The 13,201-nt window shown below is 39.0% G+C and overlaps 1 protein-coding gene across 4 annotated transcripts; it reads left to right on the forward strand.

The window, feature by feature from the left end:
• Positions 1 to 4,912: 4,912 nt before the first annotated feature.
• On the forward strand, positions 4,913 to 12,560 carry nfil3-5 (nuclear factor, interleukin 3 regulated, member 5). 4 transcript variants are annotated; one of them, XM_052600532.1, is made up of 3 exons: positions 4,913 to 5,495; positions 7,184 to 7,254; positions 8,583 to 12,560. In XM_052600532.1, the coding sequence occupies exon 3, from the start codon at positions 9,055 to 9,057 to the stop codon at positions 10,849 to 10,851; it is 1,797 nt and encodes a 598-aa protein (XP_052456492.1). In that variant the 5' UTR covers positions 4,913 to 5,495; positions 7,184 to 7,254; positions 8,583 to 9,054; the 3' UTR covers positions 10,852 to 12,560. The 4 variants fall into 4 exon arrangements, with proteins under 4 accessions (XP_052456492.1, XP_052456494.1, XP_052456491.1 ...); XM_052600534.1 differs by having other exon boundaries at positions 4,913 to 5,327; XM_052600531.1 differs by lacking the exon at positions 7,184 to 7,254.
• The last annotated feature ends 641 nt before the right edge of the window (positions 12,561 to 13,201 follow it).

Raw genomic sequence — 13,201 nt, forward strand, 5'->3', positions numbered from 1 at the left:
CAGCACCTCTATTTAAAGATGTGAGAGTGGATGCCATCTTTTCACTATAGTAAGGTGTGACTTCATCAGTCTGCGATCCTCCACAAAGCAAAACTAAAAGAAACATTAGTTTTCAGTAGGGAGTTGTAGGAGTGAGTAGTGTAGAGCAGAAAGAAACAATATCTGAATTTATCTCCTCTAGAGAATCCCACAGTTTCTGTCTGCCAGACGGTTTATCGCAGCTAGGTGTTCAATGCCAACATCAGCACTTTTGTTCCTATTTTAAGCTGCAGGAGACAAAGTAATCGATTCACGAATGCATTTATGCTCAACGTTAAACATGCAAGCAATGCAAAAAGACTGCAAAGAAGCAGCAGTGGATCGAAACAAAAGCTCTGGCCTGTATTCTGTATTTTAAAACCTTGACTTTTGGGTGGATGAAAAGTGAAAAGTGTGAAACAGAAATTAATAATACAAATGACCGTTGTTTTTGCAATCTATAAATAATTAATATCATTAATATAACTATCATAAACAACATTTAAAGGAATAGTTCACCTAAAAATTTTAACTTGCTGAAGTTTTGTATTTATCTTCAGGCCATACAAAATGTAAATGAGTTTGTTCCTTCAGCTGAACAGATTTGGAGAAATTTAACATTACATAACTTGCTCACTAATGGATCCTCTGCAGTGAATGGGTGCCGTCAGAATGAGAGCCACACACCTGATAAAAACATCACAATAATCCACACAACTCCAGTCTATCAAATAACATCTTGTGAAGCAAAAGCTACGTTTTAAAAAAAAAATACATTAATTTGTTTTAAATTTAAAATTTATCCAAAATATCAGTCCACAATCTATAATAATGCTTCCACCAGTGAAAAGGTCCATCCCATGTTATCCTCTCACATCTAAATCCTTTATATATATATATATATATATATATATATATATATATATATATATATATATATATATTTGCTTAGAAGTATTTGCTTATAAACAGTGCTTGTCCTGTCCATATTTCTCTCCTGATTTAGGAATTTCCATACTACCATTTGGAATACCGATGCAGCCAAGAGCCATGTCTTCAAGCTTTTATTATTGTAATGTTTTTACCAGACTTTCATTCTGACGGCACCCATTCACTGCAGAGGATCCAGTGGTGAGCAAGTGATGGAATGCTAGATTTATCAAAATCTTTTGTAATGAAGAAAAATATATTTTAAATCTTGGCCCATCAGAGTGTGAATACATTTTCTCCATTTTACAATTTTGTGTGAACTGTTGATTTAAAACACTTAACATGTCTCATGTTTTAAATATTACCATGTGGTGGCACTACCACACTTTGTTTATATATTTATTGGTTGGCTGTTGATTATGACGTAATAAAATGTGTGGTTTTATCCTGTACTTTAACTATACAAACATCCCAATAAACAATGCGCACCTCTACAATATAAATCTGGTCTTGATTTGTAAACACTTTTATTAAGCATTCTGTTTTTATGAATGAAGATGTTGCAGGATTTCTAAATATTGTCCCCACTCACAACTACTAACATCTGCTCCCCTTGGATCTCAGATCTACTAGTGGACCGGCGAGTGTGGTTGCTCAGACAATACAGCTCCACAGAGGATGCCTACGCTGCTTCCTGTTCCATGATCCACATCAGATAAACACACATTGGGTTCTTTGTCTCTCCCAGCACCCCTTTATCAACCCCTCTCTATCTGCAAGGAGGGAGGGGGAGGGAAAACCAGTTGCTAGGCAGGCAGCATAACGGTTGCCTAGGGAACTGTAGCAGACGCAGCTGTGAATGAATGGAGGAGAGAGCAGAGGGGGAGGGAAAGGCAAGTTCAAGGCCAACACCCCCAGTCTGCGTAGTGTCCGTCAGCACCGCAACAGATGAAGGGGGAGCACACAGGCTGGCGGCGGAGGACTAAACCTGACATGTCTCTTACCGTGACCCTCTTGATCTTAGCACTTCACTAGGATTCAATATTCTAGCGGTGTTTCAGACGAGGCAGAAGGTCACATGTTACAAAAATTGTTGCAGCTGGCTTTTGTGACACTGGTAAAAATTATACATACAAGTTGAGTACTGTATCAAAAGGTTCTTACAGGAATAGTTCACAAAAAAATTAACATTTGCTGTAAATGAACTCACCCTCAAATCATCCAAGACGTAAACAACCTTTTTCTATTTCTTTATTCAGTGTTCTTTCATGAGTTTGTTTCATCTTTCAATATTTCTTTTAGCCTTAAACCGTCACTTCTGGTCAAAATATGAGTTCATAATCCATCATAACATTTTCTCTAGTGAAAAGGTCCAACCTCTTATGTCACATCAAAACCCTGTTTTCGCTTGTAAAAGCTGCTTAATCTGTACCTATTTCTCTCCTGATTCTGATTAGATTACTTTTATTACCGATGGAGAAAGGAATATTATAGATAAAGGCCTCATATTGTAGCCAGCAACAATAGTTTAAAGTAAAAAAAAAAAAAAAAGTTTAAAGGGATAGTTCACCCAAAAATGAAAGTTTTGTGTTTATCCGCTTACTCCCAGGGTATCCAAGATGTAGGTGACTTTGTTTCTTCAGTAGAACCCAAACCAAGATTTTTAGCTCAAACCATTGCAGTCTATTAGTCTTATAAGTGGACGTCATGTGCTAATTAGCATATTCATGACATAAGTGCGTATATTGTATTGCCTCCCTGTGCTCACAGGCCTACTGCATTTTATTAATACATTTTAATGTTTCTGTTGTGAGACAATGAAATGAATATTATAATGACTGAAACGTGGTCCATTAAGACTACATAACCAGCTCTCAAATATATTCATCTGCACTAAAATCCTAATAAAGCAGCAGTACCGGAGACTAAATAATGTTTGTCCAAGAAAGTTGCTAGATTTGTTGCTAGTCGCTTTTTTGGAAAAAAGGTGCAAAGTCACTAAATCTAGCGTCAAAGTAGCTAAATTGGCAACACTGTTCTCAGCAGCAGGTGCGTGAGGTGGCATCTTCTTTTTCTTGCTTTATGGGAGATTGCAGGCTTATAAGTGCATTACCGCCACCTGTCTCTCAAATGGACCATTGACACTCTATCTACAATCTCAATTAGGAGTGTCAATGGTCCACTTGAGAGATAGGTGGCGGTAATGCACTTATAAGTCTGCACTCTGCAATCAGTCATGAAGCACGAAGAAGATGAATCCTCTACATTCGCGCTGTTGAGAACAAGCACAAAAGGACACTCTCAGGAGAGCTGAATCAGAGGTAAAACATATATATACTGGTAAAACATGTAAATACTGTTCAGTTTCTTGAACAGACTGATCGTTGGGTGTCTTTACACATCAATGTATTATCATGAGCCACATGGTTTAATTTGGTTTTGTTTGTGTATGATTTTTTTTACATTTGATTTTATGTTTTCCCATACACTATTATAAGACTGACAGACTGCAACGGTTTGATCTTAAAATCTTGGTTTGTGCTCTACTAAAGAAACAAAGTCATCTACATCTTGGGTGCCCTGGAGGTAAGCAGATAAACATCAAATGTTCATTTTTGGGTGAACTATCCCTTTGATGATGGATTTGTTTCTTAAAAACATGCTGCTTTTTACTTCACATGATGTTTATTGATTGACTGGAGTTCTGTGGATTACTTGTTTGGACTCTCATTCTGACGGCACCCATTCACTGCAGAGGATCCATTGGTATGCAAAGTGATGTAATGCTAATTTTATCCAAACTTATGAATGAAGAAACAACCTCATCTACATATTGGATGCTCTGAGGGTGATTCAATATAGCAAATTTTCATTTTTGGGAGAACCATTCCTTTAGGAATCACTGAGATACACATACACATTTTTGATGAAAATAATTGTATGACCTACTTCCATTTACATACCTTTTATTTGAACAAACTTTACCATGAAATGTCCCGAGTCAAGTGTGTTTACAAAAGACATGTTTAAGGTGATTACTTAATCAGGTATGTTAGGATTCAAACTGCAACCAGTTGAAATACCCTACAGTTGTTCTTGGAGAGATGATGTAATCAGTTTGTTTATGTATAATTAGCACCTTCTGGGAACTGTACTGTCATCTGAAATATTTTTCAGGGCAAAGCGTAAAACAGGAAGAAACTACTAATTCATGTTGTGTAATAATGAATTGGAAAAACAAAAACAAACAGACACGTACACATATTCCAAAATACTGCATTGAATATAAGAATAAAATGTTAAGAATTTTACTTGAACTTGGCTTCCTGTTCCGGGACAGTATCCTTGGCCTGTATCATGTTTTGAAAGAACATTTGAAAATTTGTATTTTTAGGCAACTGAAAATCACTATGCAAAACTCAAAATAGGCAGCAGAATTATATTCAAATTTATTTTAGATTCATCATTTATATTTCAGTATACATAATTTAGTGTTATATTAAATGTCTAACTACTATGTACTTAAAATGTATTAAAATGTTCATATTGCAAAATATAATACATAACATACTGCATTAATATAGCCAATTACACTAATATTATAATTACACTACAATAATACATATCCTTTAGATTATAATTTTAATTTGCTAGTATTTTATTATTATTATTATTATTATTATTATTAAAACAATCAACCCTGTAACTTTTTTAAAAAAAAGCACAATTATCCCAACACATATTAAAACTTTTAAGATCCATTCAATTTAACAGCACTCAAATAATTTTTTTTTCTGATAGAATGTTTAAAAGAACAACAACAACAAAATTCTTTAAATAAATGTAAACTTTTCAAAATGGGTGGTGAGACAGATTGTTATCAACTGTGACTTTTACGTAATTGTGAATATTTACGCAACAGTTTGGCAGTCTCGTAACCCCCTTCTTCTTCCAGAGAAGCTGAAGTGTTGCGTACACAGAGGTGTGTTGGAGCAACCGTACACTGTTACCGTATATGTGATCGGTGTATAGGGTGAGTGTCAGTTCACGGTGAACGGGAGAGAAGAGCTTTTCTGACCACCTCCATCCCCTTTTTGGTCATTTCGGCAGGAGCGGTGGCTTGTGTATTGTCATGATGAACAAAAACGTGACTAGGCACCCAAAGCTCCGTGTTATGCAACCGCTGACCTACTAACACACATTCGAGGACGACAAGAGGAGAAAGTGTGTGTGTGTGTGTGAGTGTGTGTAGCTTACGTGTGTGTAATAGAAGAGAACTGGAGCAAAGCCTACGACATAACACAAGGACGTGGAGGGAGGGAGAGATAGACGGCGAATAGCAGCACATTCAGGGAGTCACATTAATCGACACAAAGCCGGTGAGTGGATCACGACCCACGCGGGACATTTTCAGCCCAGACTGAAGTTGTGACAGGAAGAAAGACCAGAATCGGGACGAGAACCCGCATATAGAGGCACGGAGGAGAGATTTAAGAATAACAAGAGAATTCTTCCGTTTAACAAAAGAAATGCGCTATTTCACTTTGGTGAGTTCAACTGCAATCGGTTTATTATATCATAGCTCATAATATGTGTTTTATGTATTGTGTTTTACAGAGCTTGTAGCAGGCTAAGCCGTTGTAGGCTAGGCTCATACATTGCAACGTGGTCAGGGCATGTTATTGTTCACATGGAAACGGACTCGGGGTCGGCATGACTCTAAACTGCTTCGCTGACTGACTAACCTTAATAACTAACCTCTTTGGTTTTCAACGATTTTTCCCCTTTGTTTATTTTTGCATGCTGTAAACTGTAAGGTAGCGACAGATAATCTCGCATAGTGCTTTGCATACATATTCACATTCAATGTCAAGGCGAGACGGTCGTGGAGTGGGGGAGGTGGTGATCATTACGAAATCCAAACGCACGAGTGACTGTGGGGTCAGTTAATGTCTGTGCATTGCGGTGCCACTATTCCCCTTGCATTTCAATAAGTAAGTCGTGGGTCGGCATTTCTGCAAAGCATGTGGTTGTAAAATAACGTGTGGCGACTTGCATCCCGATAGCATAGTGCGTTGAGATACTTTTTGGGTTGCACGATGATCAGTGGCAAACAGATTTCTTAAAATACGCAAACTGTTCAATTAAAACGTCACCATAATTAATTAAATCCTTGTAATGTGAGTGCGTGTCTACTAGGTTATTGTGCAGTGTGAACCGACTTAAAAGTTGTGGTTGGAAAAGAGAGAGGCATGTTTAGTAAAGCAAGACTAACAGACTATTGTGCAACTCCTTCAGATGTTTAATAATTGATCATAACTCACTGTGATGCAATACTCGTTGCATGTTTGGCTCATAAAGACTGACCTACTCCCAAACTAACTACACTTTAACAATTTCACCACTCCCTGTTCAGCAATGCCAGGAATCTGAAACTGCCTCACATTTCTCCCAAACTTCTGGCCATACTAAGCATCAGTCTGAAAACCGAATGACATTCGTGCAATTGATGAGTTAATTCTTCCACAACATAATCTAATGTATTGTGATTTCAGCATTAACCCCTGTAATTAAGAGTCTAGCCAACACACTATCTCTCAGTCTTACTGGCCTACTTGGCCTTTAGGTTGGAAGGAAAGACTGGAGACGTAACAGTTTTGCCTGCATGTGACTGGGCGAACACATGCAGGGAAGCTTCCAGTTGTAAACACTAACTGTGTGTTTTTTCCAAGAAACTTATTCTTGGAAGAGGAAATTTAAACAAGCTAAGGGAACCAATAACACAAATGTTCATGTGGTCAAAACATTTGTTGGACGGTTATGTCTTCCTCCTCATTCTTTGAAAATCATTTCTATCCTAATTCAGTAATCTACCATAAAATAAAGGTTTACAGAGATTTATTTATAGCAACTTAGGCGTCTGAACTTAGCTCAGCATGTCCTAAAATTATCCTTGACTGATAACAATCTGGCACCGAGCCACAACCTGCAATCTGAACTGCGCAGTACCTCATGCTCTGATGAGGGATATTACGAAAGATGGACCACATCGGACAATCCTTGTGCTGTAAGAGCAGAATCCCTCATTTTAAAACCGTTCTCCTCTTCTAGTTGCGTTTCAGGAAAATGCTAGTGCATTTGATGCGTATCAGTGCATCACTGGTGTGATTCATAGCCCAGTTTAATTTAATATTCTGATGCTGACGTATTCACTCTTTTTTTCGTACCTCTGCAGTGCTGGTAAATTCCTGTCTCATCCCCAGTTGGAATCCTTAACTCCTCCCTCACCCAAGCACACTATTTTTGGTAGGCACTATAATTCCTCCCCACTTGATGCACTCACTCACTCACAGACACACACCCGCGCACTCACTCACCGTTGCCGCCCCACTGACCTATTTTACAACACGTCGTTGGACCCAGTGCGAGCACGCACCGTATTTACGGAGCAGCTGGTTTCTAGGTCAGTGGGACACGCGCAACGTCCAACGCCCTCCCCATTGCTCTCATTTGCATTCCTACGGAAAAATGGCCATGCATGGACAAAATAATCTGTGCTTCCATGTTCTCAGTATGCTCGGTCCCCACAGTGCTGTGTGCCTAACCACCATGGCCAATGTTACACACAAATGTAGGAATACTACTAAAGTTATATTCACTCGTGTGGTTGAAGATAAGGGAAAATTAAATAGGGCTTAAACAAAACAGGTGTATGCAAAGTTCTATGTTTGCTTTTGGGAACAATGGGCTGTTTATTTTGTACATTTTTGTTCCTCTTCCTCTTTTTAGTGTTGAACTGTGAGACTGCCTGGTGTTTGAGGTTGTGTTTTAGCGATGGTGCAATAGCTGTGTGTGGTTATGTAACATGATTTCAGATTCCCACAATAAACTGGACTAGCTATCAAATCAAGTCCTCATAATAATAAAAAAAAACACAAAGTTGTCAGTTAAAAAGTTGTCTACATGAAGTACTCATTATTATTATTAGTAAACCAAAAGTTCTTAGTTAAACTGTCAATAAAAGATGTTTGGATCACAAATAAATGATAAAAAGAGAATAAGGGTGTTCCACACCTTTAGTTCTCTTCAGTTGTGCTTCCTTTGCCTGCAGTCCTGGCAGGCAGTCAGTCAGGTGTCTCTGATTATGTGACAGTGCAGTATCTTACACAATAAATGTCCTACTGCAGCATGGAGTGATCTCCTACTCGCTGTGCTACACTACTCTACTGACCTACATTTCTCTAGAGCTCGTAGGACAGAGCAGGACAGATTGGAAATGGAACACTGGGCTGTTTCCGAATTAATAGAGAGAATACATTTTTCTATTGCATCTTTTGACATTCATCCGTGGTATTTGGCTATTTATCATTAAAGCTGCAACTTTTGAATGCAGATTTTAAGGAAAATGTTCTAATTTAAGGGATCTGAAGTAACTTCTTAAACACTTACTCAAACCCACAACAGTGTGAAAAAGTAAACAACAGTGTCACCAGAGTAATAAAGTAGAACACTTTAGAAATAACATACTATTCATAATAACTTTATTCTGCTCTTTTACTTTTTGTTACCTTTAATTCTGTGACATCCCTTCTTGTAGACATTTCAGTAAACATCCTGTTTCATTGTCTTTACAGATGCGTTCTTCAAAGACTGGGATAAAACACTGAGCTGAGACGGATCTAATCCCAGCCTACACTGCCACCTCACCCATCAAGAACAAGGAGCTTTGCCAAGTCAACAAAGAATTGGTCTAAATTAAGAAGGAACTGAAGGCAAGCTTTAAAAAAAAAAGACGACCACAACTATCCCAAACAAACTAAACTTGTCCTATCCAATGTCGGTTGTTTTTGTAGCCTTTCATATTTTTCTTATCTTTTTGACCAGTCTGTACACTTGACTGTAGAGTAGGAGGAAAAAAGCATCAATCAGAAATACGTGCGGTTCCTCTTTGGAGGAAAAAACAGAACCCTGTACATCATTGTACTTACTGACAGTTACGTGTGTTTTTGAAGTGTTACTCAGAAATAAATACTTTTCAGAATTAAAACATACATTTTCAATGTCAACTGAGTGGCAGTTATACAAACTGGCCTTAACAGGACCACAATGGAAAGCCTAAATCTTCCTACCCAAGACAACAACAGTTCCAGTTTGGAAACGTTAGAAACGTTCTCAACCTACAGTGAGAGTTTACCATCACCCCAAATCACCAGCCCTCCTCGTCAAGGCCGAATAGTAAAACCAAAACCCAATATGACCTGTCGACGAAAGCGAGAATTCATCTCGGATGAAAAGAAAGATGCATCATACTGGGAAAAACGACGCAAGAATAACGAAGCTGCCAAAAGGTCAAGGGAGAAGCGCAGACTCAATGATATGGTGTTGGAGAACAGGGTAATGGCACTAAATGAGGAGAATGTGCGGCTGAAGACAGAACTTCTGCAATTGAAACTAAGATTTGGACTCATAAGCTCTGCCTCTTACATGGAGAAGACTCAGCAGATCAGCAATCGTTCCGAGGCAGCAACTGATGGAGCTAATGGTAATGGAGCATCTTCCGGAAATCCATATTACTCCAGCAGTGGATACTCCAGTGCTTCTCAGGTCATGATGAACTCTGATTCTTCAGAGGCTGAACAGCCAACCAGGAGTGAACGCCACACAAATTTACCCAACTACTCCCCACGTGGATCACTGTCTGACATGTCTGATGGATCTTCAAGGGACAGTCCTGAACCTATAAACTTTGATGTCAAACACGAGAGCTCTGGAATGGACATTAACAGGCTTGAGGCAAGTGTTCTTAATGGCATGTTCAATGGCCATCAAAGTTTTGGACGACTGGAGGATCACCAAGCGCAAGAAATGGAACAGCAAGAAGGTGTCAACAACCCAGCCCCCCCATCCACCACGCCCCAAAGAAGTGTCATCCTCTTTCGTTCTGGAAGTAGCTCGTACCCTGTTGAGAGCCAAAGGGTTGAGGACATGGAGCAGCAGGTGGCGTCCCAAACACAACAGAATGGGCAAATCACAAATTTTACTCAAACGGGGTGCAATCTACCAATACGACCGGATGGTTTAGAGACTCTTTCAGAGGTGGCACAGCAGCTTTCCAGGAGGTCTTTGGATTCCCCAAGCTATGAATTCACTAACGGCAAAGCAGATGCTGGGGAGAGCAGGCGGTTTGTCATACAGCAACAAGACCTGAGTGTTCAAGGACAATGCAGAAGTCACCTTCATGAGGGCACTCCAAATTCTTTTGCCCCAGATTTGCTTAATGAGGCTGGAAAAGCCCCCATGTACCAGCGTTCCAATCCCTACCTCGGCACTCTGAACGAGGAGCCACCAGTGCTAACATATGAAGGTTGCCCAAAAGCAGATGGGTTCTACCAAGAGCACTTCACATCAGGCAAAGACACCTCCTCTAGTGATGGAGACCCACGAAGCTCAGATAAGGAAGCGTCCACTGACGATGAATCCCCCTCATCCTCTTCCTCTGATACTGGTGGATATCACACCAACCACCAGTCAGCACCCTCACCCACCATGGTAGCCAGTGATGCTTACCAGTATGGAGACAACCAAGGTGAAATGAAAGGCACTGCTCTGCCACACAAGCTAAGGCTCAAGTATAGAGCACTATCTAATGGTGGATCCCAAGACGTCCTGGCTACAACAGCTGCTACATCACCTGATTCCGCTCTGCCTCAGCACCCATACCTGGCGCTAGCGCAGGTTAACCAGCAGCAAGGCAGCAGCTCTGGAAGCAAGGAAGGGGAGAGTGAGACAACAGATGAACTTTACACGCAACAGTCTCCTTCCAGAGAGAAGGGAGAGGAATGGAAGGAAAGCGGGAAGAGGAGCTCAGGAGGACGAGGTAGCAGAAACAAGAAACGTGACTGAAACTGGCACATCACATCACAACCTTTAATAGAGTTAAGACAGGAAATGAGAAATGTCACCTAAATGAAAATGGTACCAATTAATTGCATGAAAGTCTATTGCTTATACGTAACAACAACAGGAAAGTAACTTGTGTTCTTGGTCCGTTTTCTTACCAAAAGCGTTTCTTTGACATTTTTAATGCAGCTCTGTTCTTACACTCTTTCATAAGCACTTAGCTGTAACTCGAAGAAGTTACGAAGAGGAAACTGAGCTCTTTCAAATGATCTTTTTCCTCTTTCAAAACAAACCTACAAAACTGTATAACAACCTTTGACTTCACCTTTGAATATTTACATATCTCTACCATGTTTTTGTAGCTAAATTAATGGCTAGTCACTGAACCCAAGTAGTTTTCACCACAGGTTCATGGAGTTAAAGGCACAAGTCCTTTTCTCCCTATTGATTTCAGGAGGAAAACCTTTAACAGATTTATGCCAGTCTCTCTCCTCTGCCTTTGGAATTAAGCATTATTGAAGCACTTGGATTATTATAATACTGTGACATGACTAAACATATCATATTTCAATATATTTTATGAAAAAAAATGACATGTCAATCTTTGAAAGTAGAAAAGTGGGAGAATTTTTTTACGAACACTGTCTACTTATTACTGTTTGAATTCCTGTATAGTCCTTTCCTAATGTTCATATCTGATGCTTCCATTATATTTTTTAAATCATATTTATGTCCCTGTATCACTTCATGTGAGAGAATGTTCTCTTCATAGTGTTTTGGTCATTCATAGGTCAAGGTTTACCAATCAAAAAACACTTTTCGTACATCACATTACTTTATTGCATTACTGTAAAGGAGCTTGATGGACTGATCCTCTCCCGAGGTCACTGTTACCAATCCTTTTTTGAAAAAGCCTACCTGACATTTAGCCAAACTAGAGTAAAAGTCCTTCAGTAACATCAAGGCGTTCTCTTCTGAGGCCGAAATAAAATGCGGACTGTATAAAGTGTTAGATATATCGTTACCATCTCAAGATGGTCGTGTCCTCTGTGGTCAGGTTTCAGAGACGCCTCACATGCTACCTCATGAGAAGAAACGGTTGAGGTTACGCAGAACTGAAGAGTTTCTCCTTTGGTGCGTGTAGCCCATTGCATCATCATACCCATTAACTGTTTTTCAAATTAAAATGCTGCAGCACACAATTAAGTGTTTCCTACACACAAATTCAATTCCATTCGTTGTCTTTGTAGAATATACCACAGCTGAAAGCTGCTTCTGCACTGAATTTTTTTCATCAGATTTTATACAATCTGTGTTTATTGTTCCCAAACAGGTGCCTGGCACTGGCCATTATGTAAAAAGTGTACAGACAAATTCTCTCTTTTGAGTATTTTAAGTTTGTATCAAGTTTATTTTGGCATTCTATAATAATAATTATTATTATTGTATTTTATTTTATATTCCAATGCTATTATTCTTTTTGGTCTGTTGTCTGTTGACCTCAATGTGATACAGTATGTATGTATTTTCATGTCCTGTTCGTCTATTTCTTCTCTGTACCCTGGTGATATTGTGTGGTATTTACTGAACTTTTAAGAAAAAAACAAAACAAAAAGATGTTTGTTAAAAGAGGTGGGAGTACCTGTCAAGGTGCTCCGAATGACACTAAAAGATTGGAAAGAAAAATAAAACAAGTTGTATGTTGAATTTAAGTTGCCTAATGTTGTTTATACCGCTAAGCAACTCCCTCACAAGCCTTAATGCCTCATTATGAAGTGTTACCATAAACAATACCAGCCTGCACTTGCTCAAGATTTAAAACCAGACCAACGGAAAATCAAACAGACTTTATGGTTCCAGCTTCTGACTTTTCCTCTCCCCTCTTAGCACCATAAACTAATTGAAATGAGAGCTCTGCAAATGCATAGGGACACTTTGTACTCCTGCAGGGCACAAGAGTCATCCAACATGATGTAACACTGGCCTAGTCACAGCCCAAAGACAGACACACACACACATATCCGGCAGGCTGTGAACGAGTAGAAGTACACAGAAAAATGCCTTAGTTGTCTCTCTTCCAAATATGCATTGATGGATTAAATTACCAATGCCATAAAAATGAAACTGCTTATTATAATTTAAAGGAATATGAGATAATTGGAAATGAACTTGATGTAGACGGTCGCGCTTTTCATTGGTCGTGAAAATATACTGAAAGCACAAGCACTTAAAAAAAAAAAAAAAGATAGACTAGAGAAGAAAACAAGTTATGTAACTGTTCTGATATCAACTGGCATTATAAAAGGATCGCTTGAATTCAGGTCATAATCCAATCTTTTCAACCACCTGTTCC

The sequence above is a fragment of the Carassius gibelio genome, chromosome A6 (assembly GCF_023724105.1).
Source record: "Carassius gibelio isolate Cgi1373 ecotype wild population from Czech Republic chromosome A6, carGib1.2-hapl.c, whole genome shotgun sequence".
Lineage (NCBI taxonomy): Eukaryota > Metazoa > Chordata > Actinopteri > Cypriniformes > Cyprinidae > Carassius > Carassius gibelio.

Excerpts from the sequence above, each read along its gene's own strand:
- nfil3-5 (XM_052600532.1), top strand. The coding sequence starts at position 9,055 with ATGGAAAGCCTAAATCTTCCTACCCAAGACAACAACAGTTCCAGTTTG.